The 12,558-nt window shown below is 59.6% G+C and overlaps 1 protein-coding gene across 1 annotated transcript; it reads right to left on the bottom strand.

The window, feature by feature from the left end:
• Positions 1 to 6,408: 6,408 nt before the first annotated feature.
• LOC120381586 (kinesin-like protein KIF22) lies at positions 6,409 to 9,305 on the bottom strand. The gene is made up of 6 exons (XM_039499745.1): positions 9,130 to 9,305; positions 8,914 to 9,041; positions 8,672 to 8,832; positions 7,056 to 7,496; positions 6,596 to 6,740; positions 6,409 to 6,509 (listed from the first exon to the last, which is right to left on the bottom strand). Exons 1-6 carry the CDS (start codon positions 9,303 to 9,305, stop codon positions 6,409 to 6,411), a joined length of 1,152 nt encoding a protein of 383 aa, XP_039355679.1.
• Between the last annotated feature and the right edge of the window lie 3,253 nt (positions 9,306 to 12,558).

Raw genomic sequence — 12,558 nt, 5'->3', positions numbered from 1 at the left:
CTGGGTGGCCCTAGGCAGCCAGAAACACACCAGGGCACTTGCAACCAGAGCCAATACCAACCTCCCTGGAAGAGGGCACAAAGGGCCCCAGTACCACAGTGGCTCAGCAAGGTGGTCAGCCCCGCTGCAATGGGAGAGACAAAGCAGCAGTGCTAATTCAGCCACCCCATTTTCTAGGGGCAGGAGAGGAACTGTGGGGCACTTCTTGTGTGTCAGAAGCATTACCCCAAGATGAGTATGTTATTGCATAGGGTGCATTTGGGCAAGCAACACTGTCTGCCATTTCTATGCTGCATTCACCACAGAAGTTCGACTGTCAAGAGCCAGCAGCAGTGCTAGACTTCAGCATGAGATAAGGGAACAGGTGATGTCCTAGGTAATCCTCTGCCCACATCACACCCCAAGATCCCCCATGGCCCCTACTTTCCACCCAAAGGGCCTCTCAAAGGTTTGAATTGTGGCCTCCCTGCTTCTTGTTGAGGCAGACTAGAACGGGCTCCCAATTACAGCAGTGAGCCCCCCACAGCACATGAATCAAACAGCGGAGAGCACTCAGTTCCCCTCGCACACATCCCATGTGACCCAGGCGGACTGGGCTGCCAGGAGGAGGGAACTCGAGGCCACTGGCCAGGCTGTCCCTAGGGGGGTGCAGGGCCCAGGACAAATCAGCCTCCTCCCAGGTTGCCTCCTCACCCCCCCCCCCCATATTCATCCCCGTTGCTCACCTCCCTGCTCAGTCTCCTCACCATCCGTCCGACACCCTCCCCGCTCATCCTTGCCATTCGCTCGCCCGCCTGCCCCCTCCTCCTCTCTCCCGCCCCTGACACTGCTCTCCCGGCTGCGCACCCGCCCACCTGCTCGGCCCCTGCTGTCTGCCCCCCTGTTCGCCTGTCTCCTCACCCCCCCGCCCCAGCACACTCCGACCTACCCCCGGTTCTAGATCAACCCGCCTAGCGCCGGGCCGGCTCCCCACTCCCCCAGCCGGCTCCTACCTCGCGGATCTCCTGCAGCCAGAGCAGGTCGATGGCGTCCGCCTGCTGGAGGAACTCGGCCAGTTGGCGGTTACAGGCCGTGGGCAGGTGCGCGGGGCCTGACACCGCCTCCACGGCTCTGTCCGCCCGCGCGCGCTCCCAGGCCCGGCCCAGGGCAGGAACCTGCCTTGTCCTGGGGCGCAGTGCGCGCCGCTCCCCGCCTCCATGTTCAAATCTAACCGTCAGCCGACACGGCGTGTCGTCACACCCCTGCCCAATCACAGAGCGTCCCACGAGGTACGCAGCCCGCCTCCGAGAGACCAGCACAGGCCTCTCTAGCCACTAGAGTCTATGGTGCGGAGCCCGCTGGTCAGTAGCGGGGGGCGGGATCCTAGGGTAATCGCCCCCTCCCAGCCGTGACGGACAGAGGTGGAAGCCAATGAACATGACGCTCCGGCAGGGCGCTTTGCGATTGGTGCGATCTCGGATGACCTCGATGGGCACAGGAGCGCGCGTGCCGGAGAGTGGCGGCTCGCTTGACACGTCCGGAGGCTCGGGTGGTGCTTGCCGCTCTAGCCGCCTCTCTGTGGTCTGGAGGGTCTGTGCCGGGAATGCTGCCCGGGCTGGGGACGGTTAGTACTTGGGGAGGCGCCATTCCCCGGCCTGTGCGCGCGCTGTGCTGCTGGGGCTCTGCGCCCCGCCCCCCCAGTGACTGAGGCAGTGGGGGGGCAGGATGCCTGGGTCCTTTTTTTTTCCTGAGCAGGGAGCTGGAGCTGCTGGATCCTGCCCCCAGGCCAGGGCTGGGGAGCCCTGAGAGCCTGGGCCTAGCCCAGGGCCTGGCACGGGGGGGGGGGGTGGTGCCCTGTGCCTCCAGTGTGGGCTGAGACAATGTCTCATTACCCCCCTGTGGGGAGTAGCTGGGGGTAAGTGCGGGTGGCTGTGACATCCCAGGTGAACGGTGCTGCAGGCAGGTGCTAATGAACACCTGCTCCCCCCTCATTGTTCTCGTCCTTCTCTCTTACGGAGCACTTCTTCCTAGGGGATTTTCTCCTTGGTGTTGTTTTGGGCTTCAGCTCAGGTTCAGCACTTTAGTTGCTGTTCAAAAAACAGAACAGCAGAGAAGGACTTTATTTCCTTGCCTGAACATGATGCTGTTCAACCCTTAGCAGCAGCGTGTTATTCATTACAGTGGGGACAAGGCCAAGTGATGCCATAAGGCCACGGTAATAAAGGTAATAGGTAATAATTGGAGATATACCAATCTCCTAGAACTGGAAGGGACCTTGAAATGTCATCAAGTCCAGCCCCCTGCCTTCACTAGCAGGACCAATTTTTGCCCCCTGGCACATTTCCACCCTGCTGCCCCCCCCCCGCCGAGCAATCAACCCCCAACTCTGCCCCTGACGCATTTCCACCCCTACTGCCCCCCCAGCACCCTGTGCCCAGCCCCTCTCACCTGCTTCCTCTGTATGGCCAGGATCTCTTCGGCTCCACTGGGCATGGCCTGCTGCCCAACGGGGGTCTGCCCTGCGGAGCAGGGGGCAGGGTTAGCTGGGTAGGAGCTAGGACTCCTGGGTTCCGTCCTGGCTCTGGGTGGGGAGTGGGGTCTTGTCGTTAGAGTGGGGTGGGCGGGGGGCTGGGAACCAGGATGCCTGGTTGTCATGGAGTCACCGGGCGATGCTGTAGAACTGCTCCCCACCAAGCCAGTCAGAACTTTGGGGAGCCTCCTCCCCCTTGGAGCAGACTGTCTGCAGGGCAGGAAACTCACACGGCTTCACCTCCTGGGTCTGACCTTGGAGCATTCAGCATCCTCTGCCCCTCTGTGCACTTCCCACAGCGAGCCCACCCCGGCGGGGTCCTGGGCGGGCCACAGGGTCCTGCCCCCCCACTTTGCAGTCAGACTCTCAGCCAGCCAGTAAAACAGAGGCTTATGCGGTGACAGGAACGGGGTCTAAAACAGAGCTTGTAGATACAGCGACTCGGACCCCTCGGCCGGGTCCATTCTGGGGGGCCGTGAGCCAGACCCCCACGTCTGCCCTCACTCCTCATCCCCAGCCAGCTCCAGACTAATAACCCCCTCCAGTCCCTCCCTCCTCTGCTCAGCTCCTTCCCTGGGCCAGGAGGTCACCTGACCTCTGTCTCCCACACCTTCAGTTGGCACCTTTGCAGAGAAGGGGCCCAGGCCATCAGTTGCTAGGAGACAGAGTGCCAGGCATTTAGGTGCACTGGCCCCTTGCTCTGCAGCAATCACACCCCCTTATCCCACCTCCGAGGTAGTAAGAACTACACAGGGGACACTGAGATACCAACATCCTATTCAGAGAAAAGATTAAGAACATTCCCACTTTGTCACAGTGGTTTCTATCCCAGCTCTGGGAGGGGAGTGGGATCTGGTGGTTAGAGGTAGGGCTGGGAGCCAGGACTCCTGGGTTCTCTCTATAGGGGAGTGCTGTCTAGTGGTTAGAGCAGGCCAGGATTGGGGCCCTGAGCCCCCTTACCTTGCTGCAGCAGGAGGACCACATCCTGTTTCTGGGCCCCGGCGGGGGCCTCGCTGTGGTGCAGAGGCTTGGGCTGACAGGCCTTGTCCAGCAGAGCCACGGCTTCCCGCTCCTTCTGCCTCTCCTTCAGCTTCTGCAGGGGAGGCCATGTCAGTGGGGAGGCACAAGGGGGTTGGAGGCTGGAGGGAACCAGGGAAGCATTGTGGGGCTGTCTATGGGAACAGGCTATGGGGTGGGGCTCTAGAGTCCTCAGGGATGTGGGGCTCACCCACCTGCACCTCACGGCGCATCTCCTCCAGCTGGGGCTGCAGGGCCACCCGCTCCTGCCTGGGGTTGCTGTGCAGTGGCAGCCTCTATCCCCCCCCCCCCCCCCCGCTGCTTCTCTAGCTGCTCCAGCGCCAGCAGCCGCTGCACCAGCCTTGGATCCAGCTGCTCCAGGGAGCTGGGGAGACAAGAGACCATTAGCCCAGCGACTCCCCCCATGCTCCCCCCACAGCCCCTCCCCAGGTCTCCCACCCCTCATCTGAGGGTCTCGGCCTCGGGGGGGCTCCTCCTCGGGAGGGCTCTTGGCTCCGGGGCCAGCACCCTCACTGCCAGCTCCAGGGTCCTCGGGAGGTGCAGCTGTGGGAAGAGAAGGGTGAGGCCAGGCTGGGGTCTCCCCTCATTGATCCCTCAGCCCCATGGAGCCCAGCCTGGCCGTGCCTTACCTGGGGCCTGCAGAGTCTCCTGGGTTAAAGGGCCAGTTCACCCCCTGCTTGGTCTTGGCAGCAAAGTTCAGCGTGCTCAGCGTGTCAAAGTAAAAGTGTAGCTCCGGGGCGACATTTGCTATGATCACGCTGTGAGCCAAGCCCCCCAGGGAGTCCTGGGGGGAGAGAGAGAACCCAGGAGTCCTGCAGCTGCCCCCACTCTAACCCACTCCCCTTCCAGAGCAGGGGTGGGGGGCAAGAAATGACTTCCTCAACTTCCACAGCCCCCTGCCCCGCCTCTGGGCTCAGCCTCCCCCTCACTCACCAGCACCGGTGCGTCCATAGGCCAGCACACTGGCATTCTGCCCCTCCAACGGATGGCCCAGGACAGGCCGCACGGAGCCGGTGTAGATGTCATTCTGGGTGGCTCGATCACCATAGACGGTGTCGAACCTGGAGAACAGGGTAGGGCATCCTGTGATGGCAAGGGAGGAGCTCAGCCCAGGGGCACCCCCACCCGGGGACACCCCACCCCACTTACTCGTACTGTATAGTCTCCATCTTGTTCCTCCAATGGATGATCTCCACGGAGCGGGAATCCAGGCTGCGGATGCAGGGGTCCCCCTGGCTGCAGGGGCGCAGGCGGACGCACACTCGCACGTGGGCTGGGGGGCTGGCATGCCGGGGCTCGGCCAGGCTGGCTTTCTGCTGGGACAGCATGGTGCCCACCACAGGGGCTGGGAGAGCTCGCTGCTGGGGAGGAGTTAGAAGACTGCTGGATGGGCTTCCCCACTCCACTCCCCAAGTTGAGCTTTGGGGTGCACCTGCTGCTCTCTGCCCCCCATCACCCCCCCACATAGCTTTCGGGCGCCTCCCCTCCCTCTACCGCTCCCTCCCCCTCCCCTTCCCGATGCCCTGCCCCTCCCAGTGCCCCACCCCAGTGCCCCCATCCGTTCCCCTCCCCTCCTCCCTCCCGGGGCCCTTCCCCCGCCCCCTCCCTGTGTCCCCTCCTGGTGCCCCATCTTCTCTCCCCACCTCACGCCCCCCAGCTGCTCCCTCGGATGACCTCGATGGGCACAGGGTGCGGCACGTGCAGGAGAGTGAGCGGCTCACTTGACACGTCCGGAGGCTCGGGTGGTGCTTGCCGCTCTAGCCGCCCTCTCTGTGGTCTGGAGGGTCTGTGCCGGGAATGCTGCCCGGGCTGGGGGACGGTTAGTACTTGCGGGGGAGGGGCGCCATTCCCGGCCTGTGCGCGTGCTGTGCTGCTGGGGCTCTGCGCCCCACCCCCCCCAGTGACTGAGGCGGTGGGTGGGGCAGGATGCCTGGGTCCTTTTTTTTTTTTTTTTCTGAGCAGGGAGATGGAGCTGCTGGATCCTGCCCCCAGGCCAGGGCTGGGGAGCCCTGAGAGCCTGGGCCTAGCCCAGCCCCAGGGCCTGGCGGGGGGGGGGTGCCCTGTGCCTCCAGTGTGGGCTGAGACAATGTCTCATTACCCCCCTGTGGGGAGTAGCTGGGGGTAAGTGCAGGTGGCTGTGACGTCCCAGGTGAACGGTGCTGCAGGCAGGTGCTAATGAACACCAGCTCCCCCCTCATTGTTCTCGTCCTTCTCTCTTACGGAGCACTTCTTCCTAGAGGTAGGGCTGGGAGCCAGGACTCCTGGGTTCTCTCTACAGGGGAGTGCTGTCTAGTGGTTAGAGCAGGCCAGGATTGGGGCCCTGAGCCCCCTTACCTTGCTGCAGCAGGAGGACCACATCCTGTTTCTGGGCCCCAGCGCGGGCCTCGCTGTGGTGCAGAGGCTTGGGCTGACAGGCCTTGTCCAGCAGAGCCACGGCTTCCCGCTCCTTCTGCCTCTCCTTCAGCTTCTGCAGGGGAGGCCGTGTCAGTGGGGAGGCACAAGGGGGTTGGAGGCTGGAGGGAACCAGGGAAGCGTTGTGGGGCTGTCTATGGGAACAGGCTATGGCGTGGGGCTCTAGAGTCCTCAGGGATGTGGGGCTCACCCACCTCCACCTCGCGGCGCATCTCCTCCAGCTGGGGCTGCAGGGCCACCCGCTCCTGCCTGGGGATGCTGAGCAGTGGCAGCCTCCATCTCCCCCCCCCCCTCCGCTGCTTCTCTAGCTGCTCCAGCGCCAGTAGCCGCTGCACCAGCCTTGGATCCAGCTGCTCCAGGGGCAGCAGGGAGCTGGGGAGACAAGAGACCATTAGCCCAGCGACTCCCCCCATGCTCCCCCCACAGCCCCTCCCCAGGGCTCCCACTGCTCATCTGAGGGTCTTGGCCTTGGGGGGCTCCTCCTCGGGAGGGCTCTTGGCTCTGGGGCCGGCACCCTCACTGCCAGCTCCAGGGTCCTCGGGCGGTGCAGCTGTGGGAAGAGAAGGGTGAGGCCAGGCTGTGGTCTCCCCCCATTGATCCCTCAGCCCCATGGAGCCCAGCCTGGCCGTGCCTTACCTGGGGTCTGCAGCGTCTCCTGGGTGAAGGGCCGGTTCACCCCCTGCTTGGTCTTGGCAGCAAAGTTCAGCGTGTCAAAGTAAAAGTGTAGCTCCGGGGTGACATTTGCTATGATCACGCTGTGAGCCAAGCCCCCCAGGGAGTCCTGGGGAGAGAGAGAACCCAGGAGTCCTGCACCAGTCCCCCCCACGCTGGCAGAGCTGGGCAGGGCATTGGACTGTGCATCTGGTGCTGCCCCTTCCCCGTATCTGGTGTTTATCCCCTTGGCTCTCTCTGCTCCAAGCCCCACATCTGAGAGTTTCATGCTGAGCCTCTGACGCCCAAGAGCTCCCGGCTCCATTGCAGGAGAACAGCAGGTGGGAGCAGAGCCAGGACAGCATCCTGGTGTTTGCACCACCCCACTCCAGGATTGGACCCCAGCATCCACTCCTCCCCCACCCTTGGGAGGACCCCGGCACACCTGCAGCAGGCGGGTGAGCTTGCTGTCGCGGTACAGCACGCAGGGCAGCCCCTGGTTGAGGGTGTCCACGACCTTGCTGAGCACGTGCAGGGAGGCATTGATGGCTCCGCTCTCCTTGAGCCGCAGGCTGCGGTTTCCAGTGTACCGGTTGTCCTTGGAGCCAGGCAGGTCAACGAGGCAGAGATGGGCCACGTGGCGGCAGTGGGGGGGCGCCCATTGGCTCCGTGCCACCCACACCAGCAGCACGGCGTGGCTGCGGTTCAAGCCGTCCTTGAGCTGAGTGGAGGCTCCCGTGCGGTTGCGGCTGGCCGGCAGGAAGTGCCACTCAAAGTCCCTGAAGCTTCTCAGCTCTTGCTCAGTCAGCCCCGGGATCAGGATGTTCTGGTCCCGGTCCTCCTGGATCGGCAGGTCCTGCTGGGACGGCTCCAACAGATCCAGCACCTGAGTTGGGGTAACATCAGGGGAAGGCTCCCACTGCCCCCCACCCAGGCTCCCTCCGCCCCGCCACCCGGCTCCCAGCCCCCCCACCCCTATCTTGGGCCGTCAGGGCTCCCAGCACCCCCACACCCCAAAGGCCAGAGAGGAGGGGCTGGAGAGTCAGTTTGGAGCTGGCTGGGAAAATGGAGGGGAGCCCAGATAGGGCTCTTGGCCTCCTTGCCCCCCCTCCCCAAGATGGACCTAACTGAGGCAGCTCCTGTTGTCTGTACCTACAAGCTCTGTTTTGAACTGTGATCCTGTCATCTCATAAACATTCTCTGTTACTGGCTGGCTGAGAGTCATAGTAAATCGCAGGAAATTGGGGGTGCAGGGCCTTGTCTCCCCCAAACAGGGACACCTACCAGTGCATCTCCCTCCTGGTTCACCCCCCACATACTGCCAGCCCCACCTAGACTGGTGGGTGGGAATTGGGTCATATTTTGATGGAGCCTGTGTGCCTCGGTTTCCCCTCTATGCTGCACCATCACGCAGTGGGGAGAAGGTCTGTCAGCCCACAGGTGTGAATGGCTCCAAGCTGTCTGGAGCTTAGGCCCCATCAGTGGTGTTTCTGAGAAGACAACAGCAACCCCAGTCACCTGGGCAGACGTGGTGGGCCCACCTCTCGGCAGTGTTTGCCCAGCTGGAGAAGCAGGGCCAGGGAGGTGCCGCTGGTTAAAGGTCAGCTGCTGAGGGCTTTGGGGACACACCTGAACCGGGCCAAGGGGAGGTCAGAGCAGGGGGCTCAGGCTGACCAGGATGGGCTGGGCTGTAACTTCCCTCTCTGGCTAACCAAGGATTTGCCCCACTGTCCAGCCGGCTAATGAAGCCATTGTTACCAGCGCTGGCTGCGTGGCTCTGCAAATGCTGCCGGAGATGGTACAAGTCTCCTCTGGGGTCTTAGCGGGACTCAGGGGGGCAGCAGGCTCCTCCAGCCTAAGAAGGTGGCGGGGCCTGTGGCTTCCCCTAGAGGAAGATTTGGACCCCTTGGGAGTCTGGCTCAATGAAGGGGGCCCTCCCAGAGACTGCTCCAAAGCTGGGGTCTTAGTACCCGTCCTGGGGATCTGCAATAGTGGGTCCAGCAGCTGGCTGGACAATTCTTCCCCCACCCCTAGTCCTGTCCTCCCCACTCCCATACTTGCCTTCTCCTGGTAGATCTCCAGGTAGGACATGGAGACGGAGAAGTCCCACTCCTCAGCCCCGGGTGAGCGGCTCGCCTCCCGTGTCATCTGCAGGACATCCTGCAGCGCCCGTGGGATCACACCTGGCTGTTCTGGGCTGCCCAGCATGGTGTGCGTCTTACCTGGGGTGGGAGGCAAGAAATGACTTCTCAACTTCCACAGCCCCCTGCCCCGCCTCTGGGCTCAGCCTCCCCCTCACTCACCAGCACCGGTGCGTCCATAGGCCAGCACACTGGCGTTCTGCCCCTCCAGCAGGTGGCACAGGACAGGCTGCACGGAGCCGGTGTAGATGTCATGCTGGGTGGCTCGACCACCATAGACGGTGTCGAACCTGGAGAACAGGGTAGGGCATGCTGTGATGGCAAGGGAGGAGCTCAGCCCAGGGGCACCCCCAGCTGGAGACACCCCACCCCACTAACTCGTACTGTATAGTCTCCATGTTCCTCCAATGGATGATCTCCACGGAGTGGGAATCCAGGCTGCGGATGCAGGGGTCCCCCTGGCTGCAGGGGCGCAGGCGGATGCACACTCGCACGTGGGCTGGGGGGCTGGCACGGCGGGGCTCGGCCAGGCTGGCTTTCTGCTGGGACAGCATGGTGCCCACCACAGGGGCTGGGAGGGGAGAGCTCGCTGCTGGGGGGAGGGGAGTTAGAAGACTGCTAGATGGACTTACCCCCACTCCACTCCCCAAGTTGAGCTATGGGGTGAACCTGCTGCTCTCTGCCCCCCATGGCTCTCCACACAGCTTTCGGGCTCCTCCCCTCCCTCTACCGCTCCCGCCCCCTCCCCGTCCCAATGCCCTGCCCCTCCCAGTGCCCTGCCCCAGTGCCCCCATCCGTTCCCCTCCTCCCTCCCGGTGCCCGTCCCCCGCCCCCTCCCAGTGTCCCCTCCTGGTGCCCCATCTTCTCTCCCCACCTCACGCCCCCCAGCTGCTCCCTCGGATGACCTCGATGGGCGGGGGGGGGGCGCGGCGCGTGCCGGAGAGTGAGTGGCTCGCTTGACACGTCCGGAGGCTCGGGTGGTGCTTGCCGCTCTAGCCGCCCTCTCTGTGGTCTGGAGGGTCTGTGCCGGGAATGCTGCCCGGGCTGGGGGACGGTTAGTACTTGCGGGGGAGGGGCGCCATTCCCGGCCTGTGCGCGTGCTGCGCTGCTGGGGCTCTGCACCCACCCCCCCCAGTGACTGAGGCGGTGGGGGGGGGCAGGATGCCTGGGTCCTTTTTTTTTTTTTTTTTCAGCTGCTGGATCCTGCCCCCCCAGGCCAGGGCTGGGGAGCCCTGAGAGCCTGGGCCTAGCCCAGCCCCAGGGCCTGGCGGGGGGGGGTGCCCTGTGCCTCCAGTGTGGGCTGAGACAATGTCTCGTTGCCCCCCTGTGGGGAGTAGCTGGGGGGGGGAAGTGCGGGTGGCTGTGACATCCCAGGTGAACGGTGCTGCAGGCAGGTGCTAATGAACACCTGCTTCCCCCTCATTGTTCTCGTCCTTCTCTCTTACGGAGCCCTTCTTCCTGCGGGATTTTCTCCTTGGTGTTGTTTTGGGCTTCAGCTCAGGTTCAGCACTTAAGTTGCCATTCAAAAAACAGAACAGCAGAGAAGGACTTTATTTCCTTGCTTGAACATGATGCTGTTCAACCCTTAGCAGCAGCATGTTACTCATTACAGTGGGGACAAGGCCAAGTGATGCCATAAGGCTGTTGTACTTAAAGTACTATACAGGATCTGTTCAGGGGGATTAAGGCAAAACGCCACATTTATTCGTAGTACAGGTATTAATTAATACTCTACAATATATGCATATGATATATATCAGTCATGCATTCATTCACACACACACACACACACTCCGTCTTGCTGTTGTTACCAACTAGTTGCTCCCCTTAACTGCACTGGCCAGGTGAGTTAGATGGGGGAGGGGTGGAGCCGAGCTTCTGTCCATCCGGATCGATGCTCCAATGGTGACAAGACGAGACCCGGGGTCCTCCTGCAAGACACCTCACATTTATAGCAGCTTCCCTCTTATGCAAATCTAGACCAGATTCAAAATCTGGGTCTGTGTCCGTTGGTCTGTGTCCGTTGGTCTTGGTGCTGCTTTTCTCTGGGTGTTGTCCCAGTGCTGCTCACAGAGGGTGTTTTCTAAAGAAGGTGCTGGCTTCTAACCCCTGAGGCCATCAATATGTCTGCTCTTCTTTGTGGGGCCCACTTGACAAGTTGTATTGTCCTTTGCTCTGGCTCCCATTCCCTCTGCAACTGTTGTCGCTGTCTGGAGGTGGGTGTCTTCCAAGCCTCACTCATTCACACCTCATTCAGTCAAGAGGGCAATTGATTACAGAGTGGGGGGAAGATCTTATTCTACTTCTAGCAAACAGGCACGTTTCTTTTACTGTAACTATACTATCCTTAGGGGCTATAACATTTGATACAAAGTTTTCTACCAATTTTCTATATAGGGATCCAATACAAAGTTGTATGAAAATAGAGAGGCACAATGCCAAGTAAAATAGAGAGGCCCAATACCAAGTCATATGAAATACAAAATAACATCATGCAAGATGCCATGTCATAAAGATACTTAATACAAAATAACACAATGCAACGTCATAAAGATTTACAGAGATAGTTAACACAGAGATTTCTCTACATTGTCCCCCTTTTGACCTCTCAAGAACAATTCTTGAGTGGTCACCATGTAAAATCTCTGTTTCAAAGCTCTGTATTGGGTCATGATTTCAGAATGTGGTTTTAATTTGGAATACGTCTGTTTTATCCAGCAGCACCTGCAGAGCGTTAGAACTAACAGAACCGTTAGGGTTACTAATAGAACAATGATGGGATGGAAAATTATATTTAGGACTGCTGGCCTGGTGGGTGACCAACCTTTAAACATATCGTACCAGTGGTGGATACTTAACTGTTTTGCCTGTTCAGCCACCCTGAGTATTTCTCCTCCCTTATGGAGGATAGCCAAACTTCTGGTTTGGATTTTCTCTCGAGTGGATTTTGTTAGTTCACTAATTTGTTTGTTATGGTAGGGCACCTAAACAAACCAAACAATTATAACCAGGTGAATATAACTAAAACCATTACAACTGACTAAACACCAGATAGAACCTAAACACACATCCAAACAATTATAGTTATAATTGGGAATACAAGACAACATAAGATGAGGCCCAAGTTTGATGCTGCAATAGCCATCACACAATAAAAATTCCTGAGGTCAGGACCTCCTTAAGACTTAAGAGATTTTTGGGGACCTGAAAGATGGAGCCCTACAATTATGGGCCAAGGTTTTACAGGTTATGGGGGACCAAGAACTACCCTTTAGGACTTGGGGAAGCAGAACCAGAGTGCATAGAGGAAAATGTGGAATTAACAATACAAGCAAATGTAACTAACAATACAAATGTATTAATAACAAAAATGAACAACAAAATGACTATTAGAGAACCTAACAAAAAATAAACCTGATGCACTGGGGACCAAAGTCTTTTGGACACAACTGGTGATTGATAAGTTGGATGGACATGGGGGAAGTAGAGAGAGGAAAAGACATTTGCTGTGTCTAGTATAGTATATATATATTTTTTTTTCCTGGACCCAATGCTAGCACAGGACACCACTAGAGACAGACACAGAACATGCAACAGAGAGAACATGCAACACAGAACACTGAACATAGACTTTGTCGCGACACTATAACCATGGTATTTTATAACTTTTCAGCTGGTACCAGCTGTTCTGATGTTCTGGTTGAAGAGCCTGAAAGATAGAAGCTTAGAAATAAATTAGCACAGTGCTTCCACATGGTAGACCCTGCTTAGTCTCTGCCACTGTGTGTTTGGTACTTGGGGCTGCAC

The sequence above is a fragment of the Mauremys reevesii genome, linkage group 14 (assembly GCF_016161935.1).
Source record: "Mauremys reevesii isolate NIE-2019 linkage group 14, ASM1616193v1, whole genome shotgun sequence".
NCBI lineage: Eukaryota > Metazoa > Chordata > Testudines > Geoemydidae > Mauremys > Mauremys reevesii.
Note: the sequence above shows the minus strand (reverse complement) of the source record. Positions and strands in the feature narration are given on the sequence as shown.